The 21961-nt window shown below is 37.3% G+C and overlaps 1 protein-coding gene across 4 annotated transcripts in view; it reads left to right on the forward strand.

Annotated features, from left to right (window-relative positions):
• LRP6 (LDL receptor related protein 6) overlaps window positions 1–21961 on the forward strand; it is a 165529-nt gene that overhangs the window by 40811 nt on the left and 102757 nt on the right. For all 4 annotated transcript variants that reach the window (XM_064284559.1, XM_010594981.3, XM_064284558.1 and 1 more), the window contains one exon: window positions 17998–18195. In XM_064284559.1, coding sequence (XP_064140629.1) covers window positions 18002–18195 — 194 coding nt within the window. In that variant the 5' untranslated portion in view covers window positions 17998–18001. The remainder of the gene's footprint in view (window positions 1–17997; window positions 18196–21961) is intronic.

The raw sequence follows: 21961 nt of genomic DNA on the forward strand, positions 1-21961 counted from the left end.
GGGCTGTCTTTGAGAAGAAAACTCTGGTGGCGTAGTGGTTAAGTGCTACGGCTGCTAACCAAAGGGTTGGCAGTTCAAATCCGCCAGGCACTCCTTGGAAACTCCGTGGGGCAGTTCTACCCTGTCCTCTAGGGTTGCTGTGAGTCGGAATTGACTCGGCGGCAGTGGGTTTTTTTGGGTTTGGTCTTTGAGAATCCTGGGTGGTTTCACTGGAGGCCTGTCTCTCCAGAGAGGTTTTTGTTTGCTTTTGCCAAGCACCCCAGGGGTATTACCAGTGACCTTTTTTCCCCCCATAATTTTTTAATTGAAGTGTAATTTATGTATAGTAAAATGTATAGATCTTGAAGCATACAGTTTGAATTTTTGAAAATATACACACCCTTGTTACCATCAAGCAAGAGTTATCTTTGTTCAAGCAAAGATCACTTTTTATATTTAGTTTTTGGATTTGGGAATTCCTGTACCGTGTAGATAGACTACATGTATTCAAACCCTAACTCTATGTGAGAGCAATCTACAGTTACAAAGTCTGGTGATTTTTCCCACTATTTCAGAGCATAGGCCCAGACAGAAAAGCTTCTTTGTCTCCTTCTGCCAGTGGGCACATTTTTCTACTCCATCATTACCTGACGATCTGTGCATTGTACAGGCACCTCAGTTCTGACACCATGCTTCTTGTGTGCTTTGCCATTGAAACAGAAGTCCTTCCGTTTGTGAGATCAGCGAACCTTGCAGGGTTGCTGCAGCATCAGGTCAAGCATGTACCACTGCTTTATTATTTCTCTGTTCACTTTTGGTCTCTGGAGATTTTCTCTACTTTTGATGCCTCAGCTCTACATATAAAGGGGTGTTTATGCAGTGAAACCTGTGAGAGCCGGAACTGATGGGACTGCCTTGTTTTTCCAGGTCTTGCAAGTTTTCTGCCTATGACAGTGTTCAGTTTTAACATTTTTCTATCACTCTCTATTAGTGGAAAATATTAAAGTTTCCTTTCTCTGACAGGTTATCCGCCTTACATAAGTTCTGGCTTTCTGAGGTTTTACTGTATATATGTTTATGTGTGTATGTGTATAAACCAAGTAAAAAGATTAACCAGTGGGTTTTGTGTATTTTGTAAAAGCAATGTTGGTCACCAAATTACCAGAAATGGAAATTCTAACTTTTACATTTTTAACTAGTACCTTTTCGTATTGAGGATACATGTTTGTGATAGTTAGACATAATGTTGATGGGTAACATTTAGTTCATTCCAACTCATATGACCCAATGTGACAAAATAGAACTGTCCATAGGGTTTTCTTGGCTGTAATCTTTATGGAAGCAGGTTGTCAGGTCTTTCTCCAGTGAAATGGCTGGATGGGTTCAAACCTCCAACCTTTTGGTTGGCAGCGAAGAGCTTAACTGTTGCGCTACCAGGGCATGATTGTTGGGTATTACTCATTTTTAATGGAGTCCCTGGATGGTGCAAGCAGTTAATACACTCGCCTGCTAATTGAAGGGTTGGAAGTTTGAGTCCACTCAGAGGTGCCTTGGAAGAAAGGCCTGGTGACCTGCTTTAAAAAAATCAGCCATTGAAAACCCTGTGGAGCAGTTCTACTCTGACACACATTGAATTGCCATGAGTCAGAGTCAACTAGATGGCAACTGGAAAAAAATATGTGAATTAATGATTTCTTTTAAATATAAGTAGGACCATGTAAGTAACTTCAAGGATCATAAAGTGATTTATGATCTAGTATAGATCTGGTCCACTTAGTTTTTATGACTCAATTCTACATGTCTTAATTAGCCACCATTGTACATAATTGCATCTTGTATGGTGAAAAGTAGTCCTTCAGTCTAGATTTACTGAAACTAAACATTTCTGAACATTTGTGTTATAGGAAACTGGGTTCAGATTGAGTATATGTACCAGACTAGGGGCTTGTGAAGATTTTGGAAAATTTATTATTTTATCCTTACCTAAACATTTTAGAAATTGAGCCGTGGTGAAGCAGTGGTTAAGAGCTCGGCTGCTAACCAAAAGGTCGACAGTTTGAATCCACCAGCTACTCCTTGAAAACCCTATGGGAAAGCTCTACTCTGTCCCATAGGGTCACTGTGAGTCAGAATTGACTTGACGGCAACAGGTTTGGTTTTTTGGTTTAAACGTAGAAATTACTTGCTTTAGATTGTAATACCGTAAAATTTTAGGTGTCTAGTTTGATTGTCTGCTCATGAGATATTTTTTACTTTCCTGGCATAAAAATTTTTGGCATCTTGAAAACCGAATATATGTTTCCTTGTGTTTATTCCTACCTAATTAAAATGAGTTCTGTCTTCTACCCGGAATCCCTGGTGGCATAGTGGCTAAGTGCTACGGCTGCTAACCAAGAGGTCGGCAGTTTGAATCCGCCAGGCGCTCCTGGGAAACTCTATCAGGGATTTCTTCTCTGTCATATAGGGTTGCTATGAGTCGGAATCGACTTGATGGCAGTGGGTGTGGTTCTTGGTTTATCTTCTACCCTTCACTCCATTTAAAAACTACATTCCAGAAAGCATTGTAAATGTGTATCGGGCCAGACACAGCAATAAAATTACATTTATAAGGAAATAGTGGTATATAATAACTCTGGTATTGGTTTTCATGATTTTTGATGAATAGCAGATGTGCATACTGTAGCAAAGTGGAATTGTATATTTAATTCTCCTTCAGTGTCAAGTAAATTTGTTTATCCTCTCTTAATTAAAAAGCCAGAATAGAACCCACTGAAGCAAAGCAAATTAGGGGCCAAATAGACTGTTAATTGGAGAGCCAGTGGTAATTGTTGCTGAAGAGCACCTTCTTCTTTATGAGACTGTGACCTACCTTTTGAGAAGCCAAGGGAATATTTATCAGGCACTCTGTGCATTTCCTGGTGCGTACTAAAATTGACTTTTAAATATGATTCTGATAAAAGCTCCACAGCTACAGCAGTTGAATTTAGCAACTTCACTGTTACTGGGTTACTTCTGCTGTCACTGGTTTACTGGTTTCTAAGGTAGGTTAGCTGCAAAAACAAAACAACCAAACCCAGTGAGCACTACTCCTTAATATGTGCATATTTTTTTGGGGGGCTGGAGGGGAAAGAGTCCAAAATAAAATAATGAAATAATCGAGTTTACCTCATGGTTTAATTTTTTTTTTCAGGATATATATATATATGTGTGTGTGTGTGTGTGTGTGTGTGTGTGTGTGTATATATATATAAATATAAAATATACATGTATATAATTTATTGTGCTTTAAGTGAAAGTTTACAAATCAAGTCAGCCTGTCACACAAAAACATACATATACCTTGCTATGTACTCCTAGGAAACCCTGGTGGCATAGTGTTTAAATGCTACGGCTGTTAACCAAGAGGTTGGCAGTTCAGATCCACCAGGCGCTCCTTGGAAACTCTACGGGCAGTTCTACTCTGTCCTGTAGGGTTGCTATGAGTCGGAATCGACTCGACGGCAGTGGGATGTACCCTAGTTGCTCGCCCCCTAATGAGACAGCACACTCCTCCTCTCCACTGCCTATTCCCTGTGTCCATTCAGCCATCTCCTGTCCCCCTCTGCCTTCTCATCTCACCTCCAGACAGGAGCTGCCCACGTAGCCTCATGTGTCTACATGAGCCGAGAAGCTCACTCCTCACCGGTATCATTTTCTGTTTTAGAGTACAGTCTAATCCCAGTTTGAAGAGTTGCCTTTGGAAGTGAATGGTTCTAGTCTTGGGCTAACAGAAGGTCCGGGGACCATGACCTCCGAGATCCCTCTAGTCTCAGTCAGACCATTAAGTCTGGCCTTTTTACGAGAATTTGATTCTGCATCCTACTGTTCTCCTGCTCCATCAGGGATTCTCTGTTGTGTTCCCTGTCAGGGCAATCATTGGTTGTAGCCAGGCACCATCTAGTTCTACCCATCTTAGGCTGATGGAGTCTTTGGTTTATGTGGCCCTTCCTGTCTCTTGGGCTCGTAATTACCTTGTGTCTTTGGTGTTCTTCATTCTGCTTTGCTCCAGGTAGGTTGAGACCCATTGATAACATCTTAGATGGCCTCTTGATAGCGTTTTAGACCCCAGACGCCACTGGGATGCAGAACGTTTTAATACATTTTGTTATGCCAGTTGACCTAGATGTCCCCTGAATCATGGTTTAATTTTTAAAAGACTAGCTTAAATAGAGGTTCTCAAGCCTCAGTGTCAACTAATCTTCATTTTTTTCCTCCTTTTTTATTGTGGTGAAAACTTACACACCAAAACACGCACTGACACAGCTTTCAGCTTTCACATTTATAACTCAGTGACTGATTACATTTTTGATGTCATACCACCATTACTGCTATCCTTACCCAAGCCCGACTAACTTAAACTCAGTGCCCCCGCAAAACAAAAACTCCTTTTGCCCCCTCCCGCCCACCACTGGTAACCATTAGTAATCTTTGGTTTCTATATGTTTGTTTATTTTATATAAGTGAAATCTTACAGTATTTTGTCCTTTTGCAACTGACTGACTTCACTCAGCATAACCTTTTCAAGGTTCATCCATGTTGTGGCACGCATCAGAACTTCATTTCTGAGTAATAGTTCACTGTATGTATATGCCACATTTTGCTTATCTGTTCATCAGTTGGTGGACATTTCAGTTATTTCTGTGTCGCCTGTTGTGAAGTGCTGAAAATAACATTGGTATACAGGTTTTTGTTTGCATTCCTGCCTTCACTTCTTCTGAGTATACCTAGGATTGGGGTTGCTAGATGGTATGGTAATTCTATGTTCAATTTTTTTAAGAACTGCCAAACTGTTTTCCACTGTGGCTGCACCATTTTACAGTCCCATCAGCAGTGGATGAGGGTTTCAGTTTCTCCATAACCTTGCTAACACTTGGACTTTTCCTTTTTTTTTTTTCTTTAATCATTGCTATTCTAGTGAATTGGAGCCCTGGTGGTGTAGTCATTAAGAGCTTGGCTGCTAACCAAAAGGTCGACAGTTAAAATCCACCAGTCACTCCTTGGAAACCCTATGGGGCAGTTCTACTCTGTCCTAAGGGTTGCTATGAGTTTGAACTGACGGCATCTAAGAACAACAGTCCTACTGGAGGTGAGGTAATACTTCATTGTGATTTTAATTTGCATCTCCCTCATGGCTGATGATGTTGAGCATCTTTTCCAGGTGCTTGTTGATCATTCAAATTTTTTTTTTCGTAAACTGTTCATTCAAGTCCTTTGCCTATTTTTTTGATTGGGTTGTCTATCTTATTGTTAAATTATAGAAGTTTTCTATATATTTTGGATATTAGGCTCTTATCTAATACAAATGGTTCCTGAAAATTTTCTCCTAATCTGTAGATTGTCTTTTCACTTTATTGATCAAGTCCTTTGGTGTTCAAAAGTATTTAATTTTTATAAAGTCCCATCTGTCTATTTTATCTTTTGCTGCTCAGGCTTTTGTTACCATATCTCATTATCTATTGCTGAAAAACTAGGTCCCACAGCCTTCTAAGAATTTTATTGTTTTAGTTTTCACATTTAGGTCCTTAACCCATTTTGAATTGGTTTTTGTCTATGGTGTGAATTATATTTCTTGATTCATTCTTCAGCGTGTGGAAATCCAGTTTTCCCAGCACCATTTATTGAAAAGAATCTTCCTTCCCTATTGAATATACTTGGCACCCCTGTTGAAAATCAGTTGATCATACATGCATGGATTTATTTCTGGACTTTAAATTCTACTCTGCTGGTCTGTATGCCTATTATTGTACCAGTACCAGGCTGTTTTAAATACTGTAGCTTTTTAGTATGTTTTGAAAACAGAAAGCGTGAGTCCTTCTACTTAATTCTTCTTCAAGATTGCTTTAACTATTCAAGGTCCCTTGCCATTCCATATAAATTTGAGAATTGGCTCTTCCATTTCTGCAAATAAGGCTGTTGGAATTTCAATGGGTGTTACATTGGATCTGTAGATTTCCTTGAGTAGTATTGACATCTTAACTACATTAAGCCTTCCAATCCATTTAGTCCTTCCATTCATTTAGTTCTTCTTTAATTTCTTTTAGTAATGTTTTATGATTTTCTGTATATAAGTCTTTCACCTTTCTAGTTAAATTTATTCCTAGGTACTTTATTCTTTTAGATGCCATTGTAAATCCTAATGTTTTCTTGATTTCCTTTTCAGATTGCTCATTGCTGACGTATTGAAGCTTGACTGATTTTTGTGTGTTGATCTTGTACTCTGCCACTTTGATGAATTCATTTATTAGTTCTGATAGCTTTCTTGTGGAATATTTGGGTTTGTCTATGTATAGGATCATGTCATCTGCAAAAAGGGACAGTTTTATTTCCTCCTTCCTGGTTTGGGTACTTTTTTTTCTTTCCCTAGCCTAATTGCTCTGGCTATGACTCCTATAATGATGTTTACTAATAGTAATGAGAGTGGCATCCTTGTCTTGTTCTTGATCTTAATGAGAAGGGCCTCAGTCTTTTTTCCGTAAGTATGTGTTGGGTATAGAATATGTTTATGTCATATCCCAGGTATTTTCTTTTTTCTTGCATCTTGAAATCTATATTCTGCTGACAGTCTGATGTTTTCTGTTCTGCTAGTTGGTCTTTAAACAAAACCTTAACACGTTTCCTTTATTGTCTAATGATGCCTTTTTTTCTTCTTTTTCTAATGTTAACTCCACCTTAAAAGTAGGAGCCCCTAAGTATTGTTCCTTATTAAATCTGACACCTTAGTAGGCCACTGAGGACCTTAAGCAGTTGCCTTTTACTACATAACCTGATTTCTTCAAATTCTCTTATATCTTAATGATTATACATAGAGTCTGTGTGTCTGTTATATATTTAATGCCAGAAATGGCCTTCCCTCACTTCTCTTGATGACTTAGTTGACATTCATTGCTCACGTGATGCTTTCCATTGGTAACTCTGCCTTAGCTGTATAAAGTGTCTGGAAATTTTGAAGCCATAGAAATACTTTGAAAAATGACAAAAAAGACTTAAAAAATTAAAGTTTGTTTTTAATAGATTGATGTAAAAAATTGGAAAAGTATAGCAGTTTATTGGAAAATTTTTAAGCTCTTCTGTAAAACTTTTGGGGTTTTTCTAGACCAGTTTTTGTTGTTGATACCTAGGGTGAATTTTTAATTTCTTAAAGTACTTAGTGTAGTAGAGCCTATTACACTTACAGAGGTAGTGTATAGTTTTTGAGGAGCCCTGGTGGCACAGTGGTTAAGCACTCGATGACTAACCTAAAGGGCGGTGGTTCGAACCAGCCGTTCTGTGGGAGAAAGATGTGGCTGTCTGCTTCTGTAAAGATTTACAGCCTTGGAAACCTTATGGGGAAGTTCTACTCTGTGTCCTATAGGGTTGTGATGAGTTGGAATCGATTTGATGGCAACGGTCTTTGTATTTTTCCCCATGTCTGTATTATAAGTACTTGAGAACAGAGTCTGCTACTCTTGTTTTGCATTTGCACTTGGCCAAGGGTACAAATTGGTATTCATTTAACAATAGTAAAATGTGGTAACTCAGCTTTGATCCCTGGCCCAAATAAAGTCCCCATATAATCAGAATCAAGCTAGAGTAGATCATCCCTTGGAGGACAAATTCATTTTAATCTACAGGTGCTCATTGGATGTTTTCTTTCCTCTTTCCGGGGTTCTTCCCGTCTGCTCAGGCTGAGTAATGAATTTGGGTTTGCAAAATGGGATTCCCAGTGAGACTGAGTTGCTGTACTTCTCCAACATCATATCCCTGTACAGTGTTCTCTGAGCAGGGCTCAGTAGCTTCCACTCATTCAGGATCAACTTCAGGGCTGCATCCGTGCATGCCATGAATACCTCTCTCTCTCTGGGCTCTCTAGGGCCCCTTGCAATTTTCCTGTTTCTTCTGGAGAAGAGCAAAGTCTCATAAAGCAGATTCTGAGACTGAAGCCTGAAGGTAGCATAGCTGCTGCAAAGACCCAAGCTAAGAGCCCCATTATGCTACCAGGTCATCACATAGACTGGAGACACACCCACTTGTTACATTTTAGACATAACATTTATCTCTTACTGTCAGACTCTGTTTCTTATTCCTTTCCTTGGACACATAATTTAAGTACCCTTGGGGGAAATGTGCCAAATGAGGATTTGGTTACCAGTTTCACTAACCACTAAAAATGAGTTCCAAGTTATACAGAACAGCAAACTGAAGCAAAAGGGCCTTGCTTTTTGCAAAAACAAAACAAAACAAAAACTGAATACATGCAGCATGGGTGAAGAAGAATATAATTTTTAGAAACAAGAAGGATCTTGCATTGTATAGTCTGGAATCTTAATTCTGATTGGTGGATTCCAGGCATATTCAGAGGTTTTAATTTGGATTGAGGCAGGCATCCAGAGAATAGAGCCTATATGCCCTTCTATCTTATTTATATCCTGTATTTTAGCTTAGTTCCCTACAGATTGGTATTGGATCTTCTGATACTGTCAGTTATTACAGGAAACTGAACTGTGACTGATACAGATACTGTTCAGTAGTCAGGACTGAGTTTGTTTAAACACCCTTACAGTAAGACTGAGCTGAGTAAATAAATCCATATCTTCCCAGTTTTTATACATAGGAAGGCTGAAGTGAAAATGAAAGCTGTAATTAATTCATAACTGTCTTTTTAAACCTTCGTTAATTTATTAATGATAGATGCGTAAGTGACACTCTGAGAACTTGGTTGGAAAATAAAGATATGAAATCTGTTTCTTGTATAACTGTAACATTTTTCCTTTGAAGCCTAATCACAAACAGACAACTGTTAGTAATCTGAAAGTGCAGCTTTCTGAAAGGAGTCTCCTTAGAGATTGTGGAAGAAGTATGTGCGTGGAGATAAACCTGCAGTCATGTAGACTCTGTACTCTGTTTAGCAGAATCTAGGAAAACTTTGGAGATGTACGTGTTTGCCCGAAGAATGAATGATAAAACTGTTTGTAAGGCATATATAGCAGATGAGAAGCATCGTGAAAAAGCATACCGCGCATTTGTTAAAAGCCATAGAACTTCACAGCAGAAAGAGTGAACCTTAATGTATGCACATATTAAAAACAACCATTTAAAAAATTGAGGGATCCCAGGATGGAATGCAGACTATGGCAGAAGAATCCAACTGTACTAAAAAGTATGAAACAACTCACTGAAGGGGGTAGGGTGAAAAAGTGCGGACCTGAGTAACTTTGGACATGAGTTGAGTCTGTGAGACTAAAGGCAAAGGAACTATACATAAGCACTGAACAATGTGTTCCCACTGGGCACAGGTTAATAATTCTGAAACCACTATATGTGTATGCTGGAATTAAACAAGTAAAATAGGCGGCAGATGGTGGGAGCCAGGTTTTTCACTGTTGGAGTGGAATTATAGATAATCAAGGAGAGGAGGCTAAAATGTTCCATGTGGTAATAGGTTAAAGTTGGAAATAACAGTATGAACTCATATATAGCTTAATATAAGCGCTGTATACATTTTAAATGAATTTAGTTCATGGCCCTCTGAAAGCAATCATAAAATCTCAGCCCTGGGATTAGCCTGTGCTGTCGAATCTATTCCGACTCATGGTGAACCCATGTGTTACAGAGTAGAACCACTCCATAGGGTTTTCTTGGCTATAATCTTTATGGAAGCAGATTGCCAGGCCTTTCTTCCACAGCACTGCTGGGTGAGTTTGAACCACCAACCTTTTAGTTAGTAGATGAGTGCAAACCATTTGCACCACCCAGGGAACTGGGATTCATATACTGTTTTTTGTTTTGTTTTTAAATTAAGATAGGAGTAGTGGGAAAGTGTATTATAGTTAATATTTTCAGCATTTGTTTAAAAAAATCTTCAGGATTTATCATATCTCGCAGACTGCGGATGGAAGGAGGTTAACCACAAAGGGACACAAGCGAATTTTGTGTGGCGATGAAATGGTTCTGTATCTTGATTATGGTGGTGGTACAGAACTGTATCCATTTGTCAATTCATACTACCATATACTAAAAACAGTAATGTTATTGTGTGTAAATTATACCTCAATTAAAATAAGAAAAAAGAGCTTTTGTAAACAAAAGCAAAAACTTCTGAACCATAACTAAAAATTAATCTCATGAATAGGTTAAAAAAAAAATCATTATTTCACTATTGTTAGGTGCCCTTGATTTGGTTCTGGCTCATAGAGATCCTGTGTACAACAGAATGAAATACTACCTGGTCCTGTGCCATCCTCACAGTTGTTGCTTTTAAATTTTGATAAAGTCTGGTTTATGATTGTTTTTTTCTTTTAGGAATGGTGGTTTTGGCTTTTTGGTGTTAAATCTAAGACATCTTTGTCTAACCTAAGGTCACAAAAATATTCTCTTTTGTTTTCTTCTAGAAGCTTTATGTCTTAGGTTTTACATTTTAGGTCTATGATCCATTTTGAGTTTTTTCATAATCCTCATATGGTTTTAGAATCAGAGTAATGCTGGCTTCATAAAATGCATGGGTATTGATTGTTTTCTCCTCTTCTGTTTTTCTGGAAGGATTTGCCTAGAATTGGTATTATTTCTTCTTGAAGTACTTGGTAGAATTTACCCGTTCATCCATCTAGACCTTGAGTTTTCTTTACTGGAAGTTTTTTTTAAATAATGCTTTATTGTGTGTAAGGTGAAAGTTTACACAGCAAGTTACTTTCCATTTAACAGTTTTTACGTGAATTACTCAGTGGTATTGGTTGCATTTCTCACAGTGTAACCATTATCACCGAATAATGAATCATTCTCATTCATTCCATTCTGGTGGTACCATTTCCAGTACTCTAGTTTCCCTGCCCTCCTTACCTCTCATCTTTCGTTTAGAGATATTGTTGACTGTTTGGTCTTATGTAATGATACTTTAAAGGAGCATAATACTCACAGGTGGTGGTTATTTTATGAGCCAGCCTGTTATTTAGCTAAAAGGTGATCTCAAGGGATAATTTTGGTTTAAGGTTTAGAGAGCATCTGAGGGTAGGAGTCTTGGGGAGTCCTCTAGTCTCAACAGGTCTATTAAGTTTAGACTTTTTAAGAACTTGAGTTCTCTTGCACATTTTTCTCCCGCTCTATCAGGATCCATCTATTATGGCCCTGATCAGAATTTTATCAGGATCCATCTATTATGGCCCTGATCAGAATGGTCAGTATTGATAGCCAGGCACCATCTAGTTCTTCTGGTCTCAGGATAGATGAGGCCATACTTCATATAAACTGTTATTCCTCTCTTAGCCTTTGTTTTCCTTCTTTCTCTTTTGTTCCAGACGAGTAGAGACCAATAGTTGTATCTTAGATTGCTGCTAGCAACTTTTAGGACTGCAGACACTACTCATCACATTGGGATGTAGAACATACTATGCCAATTAACTGAGTTGTCATGTGAGACTATGGTCCTAAGCCTTCAAACTCAGAAAACCAATCTCGTGAGGTGTTTGGTTTATGTCTAAGAAGTACCTGTACCTGTGTCCCCTTATTATTTATGTGAATACACATGCATGCACACACATACCTATATGTACATATGCCTGTAAATACATCTATCTGTACCCACATATCTTAGTCATCTAGTGCTGCTGTAACGGATATCACAAGTGGATGGCTTTAACAAACAGAAGCTTATTTGCTCATAGCCTAGTAGGCTAGAAGTCCAAATTCAGGGTATCAGCTCCAGGGGAAGGCTTTCTTTGTCAGCTCTGGAGGAAGGTCCTTGTCATCAATCTTCCCCTGGACTAGGAGCTTCTCCTTGAAGGAACCCTAGGTCCAAAGGGCACACACTGCCCCTGGTGCTGCTTTCTTGGGGTATGAGGTCCCCTTGTCTCTCTGCTCACTTCTCTCATTTATATCTCAAAAGACATTGGCTCAAGACATAATCCAGTCTTGTAGATTGAGTCCTGCCACATGAGCATAACTGCTGCTTACCCCACCTCTAACATCATAGAGGTAGGATTTACAATACATACGAAAATCACATCAGATGACAAAATGGTGGACAATCACAATACTGGGAATCATGGACTAGCCAAATAGATACACATATTTTGGGGGGACACAATTCACAACACCACATATTCATACCCTATGCATATATGCCTGTGTACATATTTGTGTAACCACACACATATTTTTTGGTTGTTGGTGTTATTGGAAGTTTTTAAATTATGAATTTAATTTCTTTAATAAGTATATGTGAGATGTGTTCTTCATATGAGAGCTTTGGTAATTTGTATCTTTAAGTTGTCAAATTTTGGGGGGTAAAGTTGTTCGTAAGGGTCTTTCATTATACTTTTAATATTTGTATGGTCTGTAGTAATGGCCTCTCTTTCATTCCTGATACTGGCTTCTCTTTTTCTTGGTCTTTCCAGCTAGAGTTTTATCAATGTTATTGATATTTTCAAAGAACTGCTTTTGGGTTCTTTGATTTCTTTGTTTTTTTTTCCTGTTGTTTTTCCAGTTTCGTTGCTTTCTGCTATTATAACATTATTTCCTTTCCCTTGCTTTGGATTTAATTTACTTTTTTGGGTTCTTAAGTGAATACCTAAATCATTGATTGATAACCTTTATTCTTTCTAATGTAAGCATTTAATCTTATCATTATTTTTGTAGGTGCTTTGTAGCTGTATTTCACAGCATTTATGTTGTGTTTTTATTTTCATTCATTTAAAAATATTTTCTAATTTCCCTTGTGACTGTTTTTTTCAACCCATATTATAAAATCCAAGACTGCCTTCAGGTTTGATATTCATTAGAAGGACTCACAGAACTCACTGAAAGCTGTTGTAATCATGATTACGATTTATTACTAGGAGAGGATACAGATTCAAATCAGCCAACAGAAGAAGTGCATAGGACAAAGTTCTAGAATGTTCCAAGTACAGAGCTTTCAGTCTTCTTCTCCCAGTGGAGCTGTGCAGACAGTTTTAACTTCTCCCAGCAATGATGTGTGACAATATGCACACCCAGGGAAGCTCACCTGAGCCACGGTGTCCAGAGTTTTTTTTGAGGCTCAGTCATGTAGACAAGATTGATTGCTCTTGTGGCTGACCCTCTGGAGGCTGAACTGATACCATGTGGCCCAAAACCTCCACCATAAATCACATTGTTAGCATAGAGTTATCTGGTGTGGCCCCAGACCCCCACTGTAAATCACATTGTTAGCATAGACTATCTGGTGTGGCCCCAGACCCCCACTGTAAATCACATTGTTAACATGGACTATCTGGTGTGGCTTAAGGCCCCAGACACTTATCAGGCAGGGCATTCCAAGGATTGAGAGATTACCATCTCAGGAGCCAAGGGCAAAGGCCAGATCTCTCTTTGGGCAAGGTTAGTCCTTTACTACACACACACTTACCTAGAAGTGTATTGGTTAATTTCCAAATTTTTAGCATTTTCCCCGGTATCTTTCTGTTACAGAGGTCTAGTCCAGTTCTGTTGTGGTCAGAGAACATGCTTTGTGTGATTTCAGTTCTTTGTTTTATACTTCATATTTGATCTGTCTTGGAAAATATTCTATGTGTGCTTGAGAAAAATGTTTATTTTGCTATTTTGTGATGTTTTCTTTTCCTGTACACTGGAATATTTTTGCCTAAGATTGGAATTATTTGGTCCCTGAAAGATTTTCAGAACTTACCAGTAAATATATCTGGGCAGTGTCCCCTCTGCCTCTCCCAAACCTGGGAAACAAATTGCTCTTTCAATTTTATTAATAATTATAGCTCTGTTCATATTTTAAAAATATTCTTCTTGACTCAGTTTTGTTAGCTTCCCCCCTCCCCCTTTTCTCTATCGTACTTTTGCTTTTACTGTATAGCCATCACCACTATTTGTTTCTGAATTTTTTCATCACCCTGAACAGAAGCTGGTAACCACTAAGAAACTTTGGTCTCTGTACATTTGCCTATTCTAGATTTTTCAAACGAGTGGGATCATTACAATTCATGCCCTTTTGAAACTGATTTTTTTCATGCAGCATAATATTTTCAAGGTTCATCGATGTTATAGCATGTATTAGGACTTCATTTCTCTTTATAAACCAAAAACCAAACCCAGTGCTGTCGAGTCAATTCCGACTCATAGCTACCCTATGGGACAGAGTAGAAGTGCCCTATATGGTTTCCAAAGAGTGCCGGATAGATTTGAACTGCTGACTTTTTGGTTAGCAGCTGTTTATCCATTCGTGTGTTGGTGGACAGCTAGGTTGTTTCCACCTTTTGGCTGTTGTGAATAGTGCTGCAGTGAGCATTTATGGGTGTGCGTCTGTTTGTGTTTCTGCTTTCATTTCTTTTGGGAGTATACCTAGAAGTGGGATTGCTGGGTCATATGATAATTCTGTTTAATTTTTTGAGGACCTACCAAACTGTTTTTCACAGTGGCTACACTATTTCACATTCTCACCAAATACCCATTTTTTTCTTTTATCTTGTAATAGCCATCCTAATGGGGGTGAGGTGGTGTCCCATTGTGGTTTTGATTTACATTTCTCTAATGGCTGATGATGTTGAACATATTTTCATGTGCTTGTTGGCCATTTGTATATCTTCTTTGGTGAAATGTTTATTGAAATCTTTTGCCCATTTTTGATTGCATTGTTTGTCTTTTTGTTGCTAAGTTGTAGGAGTTCTTTATATATTGTGGAAATTAAACCTGATACATGGTTTCCAGAATTTTTAGTTCAGCCACTAGGTTGTATCTTTACTTTGTTGATAAAGTCCTTTGATGCGCAAATGGTTTCAATTTTTATGTTAGAAACTAGACCCCAGAGCATTACTGCATGTTTTCTTCTATGAGTTTTATTTCTTACATTTAGTCCTTGATCCATTTTTAGTTAATCTTTGTATATGGTATGAGGCAGCATCATTCTTTTGCATGTGGAAATTCAGTTGTCTCAGCATCATTTATTAGATAATTCTTTCCCTATTGGATGTGCTTAGCATCCTTGCCAAAAACCAATTGCCTATAAAAGTGTGTGTTTGTTTCTGGATTCTTAATTCTATTCCATTGGTCTGTCAGTTAAACACTCAACTACTAGCCAAAAGATTGACATTTTGAACCCATCCAGAGGCACCTCAGTAGGCAGGCCTGGCAATCTGCTTCTAAAAGTTCACAGCCTTGAAAATCCTATGGAGCAGTTCTACTCTGCACACATGGGGTGTACATAAGTTGGAATCAGCTTGACAGCAGCTAACAACAACATATGTCTATCATTATACAGTGTCAGTCTCTTTTGATTACTGTAGCTTTATAGTATCTTTTGAGATTGGGAAGTGTGAGTCCTCCTACTTTGTTCTTTTTCAAGATTGCTTTGGCTATCCGGGGCCCATTTCACTTCCATATAAATTTGAAGATTGGATTTTTCATTTCTGCAAAGAAGGCTTTTGGAATTTTGATAAAGGTTCCATTGAATGTGTAGATTGCTTTGGCTAGTATGTTAAATGTCCTTCCATTAATTTAGATCTTCTTTAATTTCTTTCAGTAATGTTTTATAGTTTTCAGTGTATCCTTTTTCTTCATGGTTTCCTTTTTTTGTCTGTTTTAAGCAAGTATGTAACTATTTCATATTTACTATAAGATACAAAGAATAGCATGATGAACACCAGTATATCCACTGCACATGCAAAACAATAAAACCTTTCCAGTACTGTTTATTTCCCATATATTGCTGGCCTCCTGTCTTAACATCATGCATCATATTTAATTTTTTTTTAGGAAGTGAAATACAGCGTGACTTTTAAGTAGCTCTTCCTTCCAGTGAAATTGCAGAGTATGCTAGAATTTACTTTGATAAATTTTTGAGAGTTGGATTAGAAATTAATTCGTGATCTGGTCCCAGTTTTCGTTACTTTATTTCTACGTAAGGAAAAAACCCTTTTCTATAGATTTGAGATTTTCAGATGAGTTTGTTCAAAAAATTTCCTCCTCTACCCGCTGTTCACCTCTGGTAGGTTGCTCTTAGTGGGGACTGACTTAATGTCATACAACAGCAACTCTAGCATATTGTAAACATTTTAAATATTATTTATATAGAACTTACTGGCAATTAGTATCTCATCCATTGGTTTCAGTTCTTCTACAAAGTATTTATTCAGATCAGAATCCTTTTTTAACTGGGGAGTAAATTTTAAATGTTCACTTAACTAAAAATATATTTCTGGTGCTTTTTTTTTTTTTTTTTAAAGTTTTATTAAGTGTTTGTTCTGTGTTTTTGTTTCTGGGGCTACCTTGAAATTTGCTTTTTTGACCTGTTTGACCCTCAGATGAAATCAGAGGTAACTTATTTTTCTCTCTTGGCCCTAGATAGTTTTCAGGTAGCTCTAAAATGAGTGCCATTATCAGGTGACTGGGACTTTTCTCAGGAGTCTCAGGCAGAAATTGCATCAATAATTCTGTCAGTGAATTTTGATGCTTTTCCTATTTTGGAGGCAGTGAGTATTGGAGTATGCTTGTCTGTTGTAGGTATGTGAGTAAGATTTCAGACTTTTCTCTGCTGAGTTATGTGGATTTTAAAAAGAGGGTAATAACTGATGGCTTTTATTTTCAGAGATGCTTAAAAACTTGGAAGAACTTAGAAGTACACCATTTCTCCCAAATGAAAACTCAGAATTATCCATTGCTTTTTGAATAGTTTAGCTTTGTTTAAGGTATGAGGGCTTTTAAAATATTGAGCTTTTACTTGGTTGAACCTACTTTAAGGAGAAAAGATAATTTTTTAAAAAATAATTTTTATTGTGCTTTAAGTGAAAGTTTACAAATCAAGTCAGTCTCTCACATGTAAACTTATATACACCTTACTACATACTCCCATTTACTCTCCCTCTAATGAGTCAGTCCGCTCCCTCCTTCAGTCTCAAGGAGAAAAGACAATTTTTATAATTATTTGAAAAAAACTAGTTTTACAGTCTCTTTTACACTTAGCATAGCCAAGAGTTGATTCAATTTGCCTGTGTCAAAGTAACATAGTGCCATAGTATATGACAAAATAGAACTTCTCTACAGGGTTTACTAGGCCAGTTTTCCCAACAAATAATATCTTTGTAGCATTTTCCCCACCTGATTAGTCCAGGATTGTGTACTTCATGTAGTTGTCATGCTTTTTTATTCTCCTTTAATCTGGAACAGCTCTTCAGCCTTTCTTTGACTTTCTTGACAGTGATATTTTCAAAGGCCAGTTTTTTTTTTTTTTTTTTGGCTTTAGCAAACAAATTTATTCTCACAGTTTAGAAGGCTAGAAGTCCAAATTCAGGGTAGTAGCTCTAGTGGAAGGCTTTCTGTTTCTGTCAGCTCTGAGGGAAGATCTTTGTCTCCTTTCAGTATCTGTGGGTCTGGCATTCCTTGGAGATCTCCATGTATCTTGGCATCAGTCTCCCCCTGGGGCTAGGAGGTTCTTGGCGCATGGACCCCAGGTCCAAAGGATGTGCTTCTCTCCCAGCTCTTCTTTCTTGGTGGTAGGAGGTCCCTCCTCAAAGGCTAGTTGTTTTGTAGAATGTCATTCAATTTCAGTCTCTGTTTGTTTCCTGAGTTTGATTCAGGTAATGCATTTTTGGCAGGAATACTACATTATAGTACATTAGAGATGCTATGTTTATTTCAGCATATCACAACAAGAAGTATGTGATACCAATTAGTTAATTTATTGATAAGTTATATGACTTGGTTAACGTGGTATCCACCAGGTTTACTGTCTCCATAGTTGTCATTAGTAAGTACTCTATGGGGAGATACATTGAGACATTGTAAATATCTTGTTTCCTGATAAACTTTGATCCAGTGGTTTTTATGTCTTCGATAAGTTTTGTCTAAATCAGTTACTGCCTTGATGGTTGGAAAATGGCAGATACTAATATTATGATAACAATTTCTAGCATTTCAGTTTTTAGTGTTCTTGAGAGCTCTTCCTGTATTTTAATAGTGATAATTGCAGAGACTTCCCTGTTACCTGCTTAGGTCATAGCTTTTTTGCAAAATTTTTTTTTTTTTTAGGTTCATGTACTGGACAGACTGGGGAGAAGTGCCAAAGATAGAACGTGCTGGAATGGATGGTTCAAGCCGCTTCGTTATAATAAACACTGAAATTTACTGGCCAAATGGACTAACTTTAGATTACGAGGAACGGAAGCTTTATTGGGCAGATGCAAAACTTAATTTCATCCATAAATCAAATCTGGATGGAACAAATCGGTAAGATTGCCTTATATGTTTTTTATTTTTTAACTTTAAGAAAACTCCGTGATGGCCTAATATAAGTAATCAAATTATGAAGTCTAATTTTATTAAGAAGAACGTAATGTATTTTCAGATGTCAGAGGGGAAGAACAGTAGACTTTTAGTTTTTTTCTTAAAAAAAAGTAATTACATTTCTTATCTTCGTAGCATTGAGAATTTATGGACTGTATTTTCTCCTTCCTTATTCTAAGCTAATGCTTGTTTTCAGTGGCTCTAACCCGAGGGTATTACTTCCACTCCCTCCAAGGTATTTGGAAACGTGGGGAATTTTGGTTAATACAAAGATTGGGAGTGCTACTGGTGCTTTAATTCCTGGGGGGGTGAGGGGGGGGGGCAAGAATACTAAATATCCTATAGTGTGTTGAGAGTAATAAACAGAGAATTGGCCCTCTCTAAATTCCATTAGAGTCTCCAGGTGCTGCTTGTGGAAGCTCTTTTGATATAATATCTAGACTAGGACAGGGATTAGCCAGCTTTTCTGTAAAGGTCTAGATAGTAAATATTTTAGACTTACGGATATGACCTCTGTTGCAACTATTCACCTCTGCTCTTATAGTCCAGAAATAGCCATAGATAATGCATAAGGGAATGGGCATGGCTGTGTTCCAGAAAAACTTTATTTATAAAAATAGTCAGTCTGATTTGACCTGTGGACTGTAATTTGCTGACTTCCTGGACTAGGAAAGGGAGCTTATATCAGGTACACTACTCAAGTATTTGAGGAAGACACAGTCTATAAGACTTTGACCTGCAGTTTCTACTCAGATCATGTTCAGATTTTAAAAGACACTTTATATTTGCATTCTTGTTTGAATCATTATTAATTATGATTGTATTGATTGATTATCTAGCAGAAACAGAGAGTCTTAGGTGGCTGAAGGAATTTTTAAAGTGTAAAAATTTGTAAACTCTGGACTATGAATGAAAGCATTTTAAAACTATTGAAAGCCTGGAAAGGTTTAAAGAGTTCATTATAGCTAACTTTTGTATTCATGGAATTGGAGTATTCTTTGCCTAGTTTCAAAAGAATGAAATGATTTATAAGATGGTTTAAAAATTATTAGAAATAAATGTTTTAAAAAAGGTAATAAGTATATGATGAATATAAAAATAAACATAATTACTGTGTTTGAGCTTCAAATTTGACTTTGAGAGGGACTCTGGGAAAGTAACTATGGCTGTGTTAGAGTTTTTTATTTTTTTTTCAAATTTCCCCTGAATACCTACACAAAAACTGACAGAAATTAGGTAGTTCAAAAACAGGGATGAAATCAAATCTAACCTCATGCATCCCAAAACACAAGTAGGTAAGTGAAAACCACCACCACCTGTAATTTCTTCTTGGTATCACTGTCTATGCAGGAGTAAGCAGAGAGAGTCAGTGGGATATCTCATAGGACTTAAGAGCAGGAGAGCGCCTAAATAGCTTCAGCTATTTATTAGACAATGTAGTGGGCTATTTTAAGAACAACAGCTGAAATGAGCGGGTGGGGGTTTACTCCAGTATCAGGCAAGTGCAGTGTGACCATGCTAAAGATAGAATAGCTAGAGCAGTCTAGCCCTAATGAACTCTAGAAATGCACCTAAACCCAAACAGAGTTCTTTTCCAGGAAAGAGCATCACATTGAGTAGTAACAAAACTGAGCAGGACAGTAGTAGAATTGAAATTGAGCAGCACAGGGACAACAGGGAGGAAAGAAAGAGAAGGTCAGATAAGTATGGGGAGATCTCAGAACACAGGCTGCCATATTTTTGAACATTACCCGAAAACAATAGAAGAGGAATTCTGTAAAGCCAGAAAAACTGCTTCAATTGCCCCTTCTGTAAGTTCAGTAAGACTAATTTCACATAAACATGAACAACAGAAAAGTACCAAAGGTAAAATCCCATTTAAAGTTTTTATAAGAATGAGGAATGGAATAATATTCCTTCATACAGTGGAGCACCCCAGAAAGACGTGATCACAGAATAGATCAAAACTCTGTTTTAAAAAGCTCTAAAAGTCATTGAGAAACCAATCCCATATGAAAGAACGACATAACTCAAAATTAGAAAATTCAGAAGCGAGATGACAGAACTCAGGAAAGAATTATAAATAAAAGAAAAAAATCATTTAAGCAATAAAGTCTGAACTAAAAGGAGCACAAGAGTGAATAAACAGAAAGTCTTTTAAGTAGAAGTTGAAAAGGAGGAGTGAGATCAAAAGGATTTGAGAGACATTGACAAATATTGGCGATAGGCAAAGAAGATACAACTTATGGATAATACAAGTCTTTTTAGGAAGAAAACCAAAGCAAGGGAACAGAACAAATATGAAAAACTAATACAGGAAGGCTTTCCTTAAATAAAAGAAGATTTGAAACTAAAGATTTTGAAAGAGAACACTCTGTCTCTACAGCTGTGTAGAGCTATGTAACAAGAACAAATAACATCAAGATGTATTCTTGGAAAATTACTGTATCTTAAAGAAAAGGAAAAAAAAAATCTGAGTTACTATGAAAAATGATTAAACGGCCTAAAAGGGAAAGAAAACTGGATTAAAAAAAAAAAAAAAAGGATTAGCATTAGATTTTCTAACAGCAACACTCTATGCCAAAAAAAACAGAGCAGATAATTTCGAATACTCAAGGGAGAGAAAGTGTGAACCAAGGATTTTATATCTAGCAAAATTGACTTTCATGGATAAAGCCATAGACAAACTGTTACCTACATGCAAGAAATCAAGGAATATTGTTTCCCTGAGCCCTTCCTGAGAAATATGTTAGAGAATGAGTTTTCAGTGAAGAATGAGACATCAAAATAAGGCGTTGTAGTGGCAATTCAACACATAATTACTTGTAGAATTAAGATAAAGGAAGATAAAAATTGAGAGAGTGTAGTATGTAATGCCTATACATTTAGATAATATAAAGTACAACTATAAAAAACTGGAGGGGGAATAGAGGTAGCATAGGCAAATATTTTGCTGAACTCATTTTTTTTTCATCATAGTTACTACATTGTTGTAGATGTTAGTATTGTTATCCTGAGACTGTATAATATTTGAGCAAGTAAATGAGTAACTATGGAATATGTTAATTCTTTTTTCTGGTGTGTGCAGGATTCTTGGTGTTGGAGAAGGAAACAGATGTAATATACACCAATATATAGTCAAGATTAAGTTAAAAAAAATAATAATCCTGAGTTTGAATTGAAAATGTTGGTGTGAACTTATTAGGTATTTTATCTTAAAAAAATACATATATACAAATATGTATATTTGTTTCCTGTGACCACAGAAGTTGTTGTTAGATGCCGTAAAGTTGGCCCTGACTCATGGCGATCCCACGTGTGAAAAGGACAGAAAAAATGACTAGCAGTGAGCATCTGTAGTACCAAGATTGTAGTTTTAGAAAACCATCCTACCCTAAAAGAAACCAAGCCTCCCTGGAGAAATGGCTGGTTATAGGTATCGAGCAAGAAGTGTACAACATGAGCTGAAACATTGTGTCATACCAGATAGCAGGGAAGCTATTAAAGATTACTAGAGTCATTTTGAAGGAGCCCTGGTGGCACAGTGGTTAAAGTGATCAACTGCTAACCGAGAAGTTGGCGGTTTGAAACCACTGGTGGCTACTTGGGAGGAGGATGTGGCAGTCTGCTTCCGTGGAGATTTACAGCCTTGGAAATCCTATGGGGTCGCAATGAGTCGGAATTGACTCCATGGCAGTGGGTTTTTGGG

Source organism: Loxodonta africana, chromosome 4 (genome assembly GCF_030014295.1).
Source record: "Loxodonta africana isolate mLoxAfr1 chromosome 4, mLoxAfr1.hap2, whole genome shotgun sequence".
In the NCBI taxonomy this organism is placed as follows: domain Eukaryota; kingdom Metazoa; phylum Chordata; class Mammalia; order Proboscidea; family Elephantidae; genus Loxodonta; species Loxodonta africana.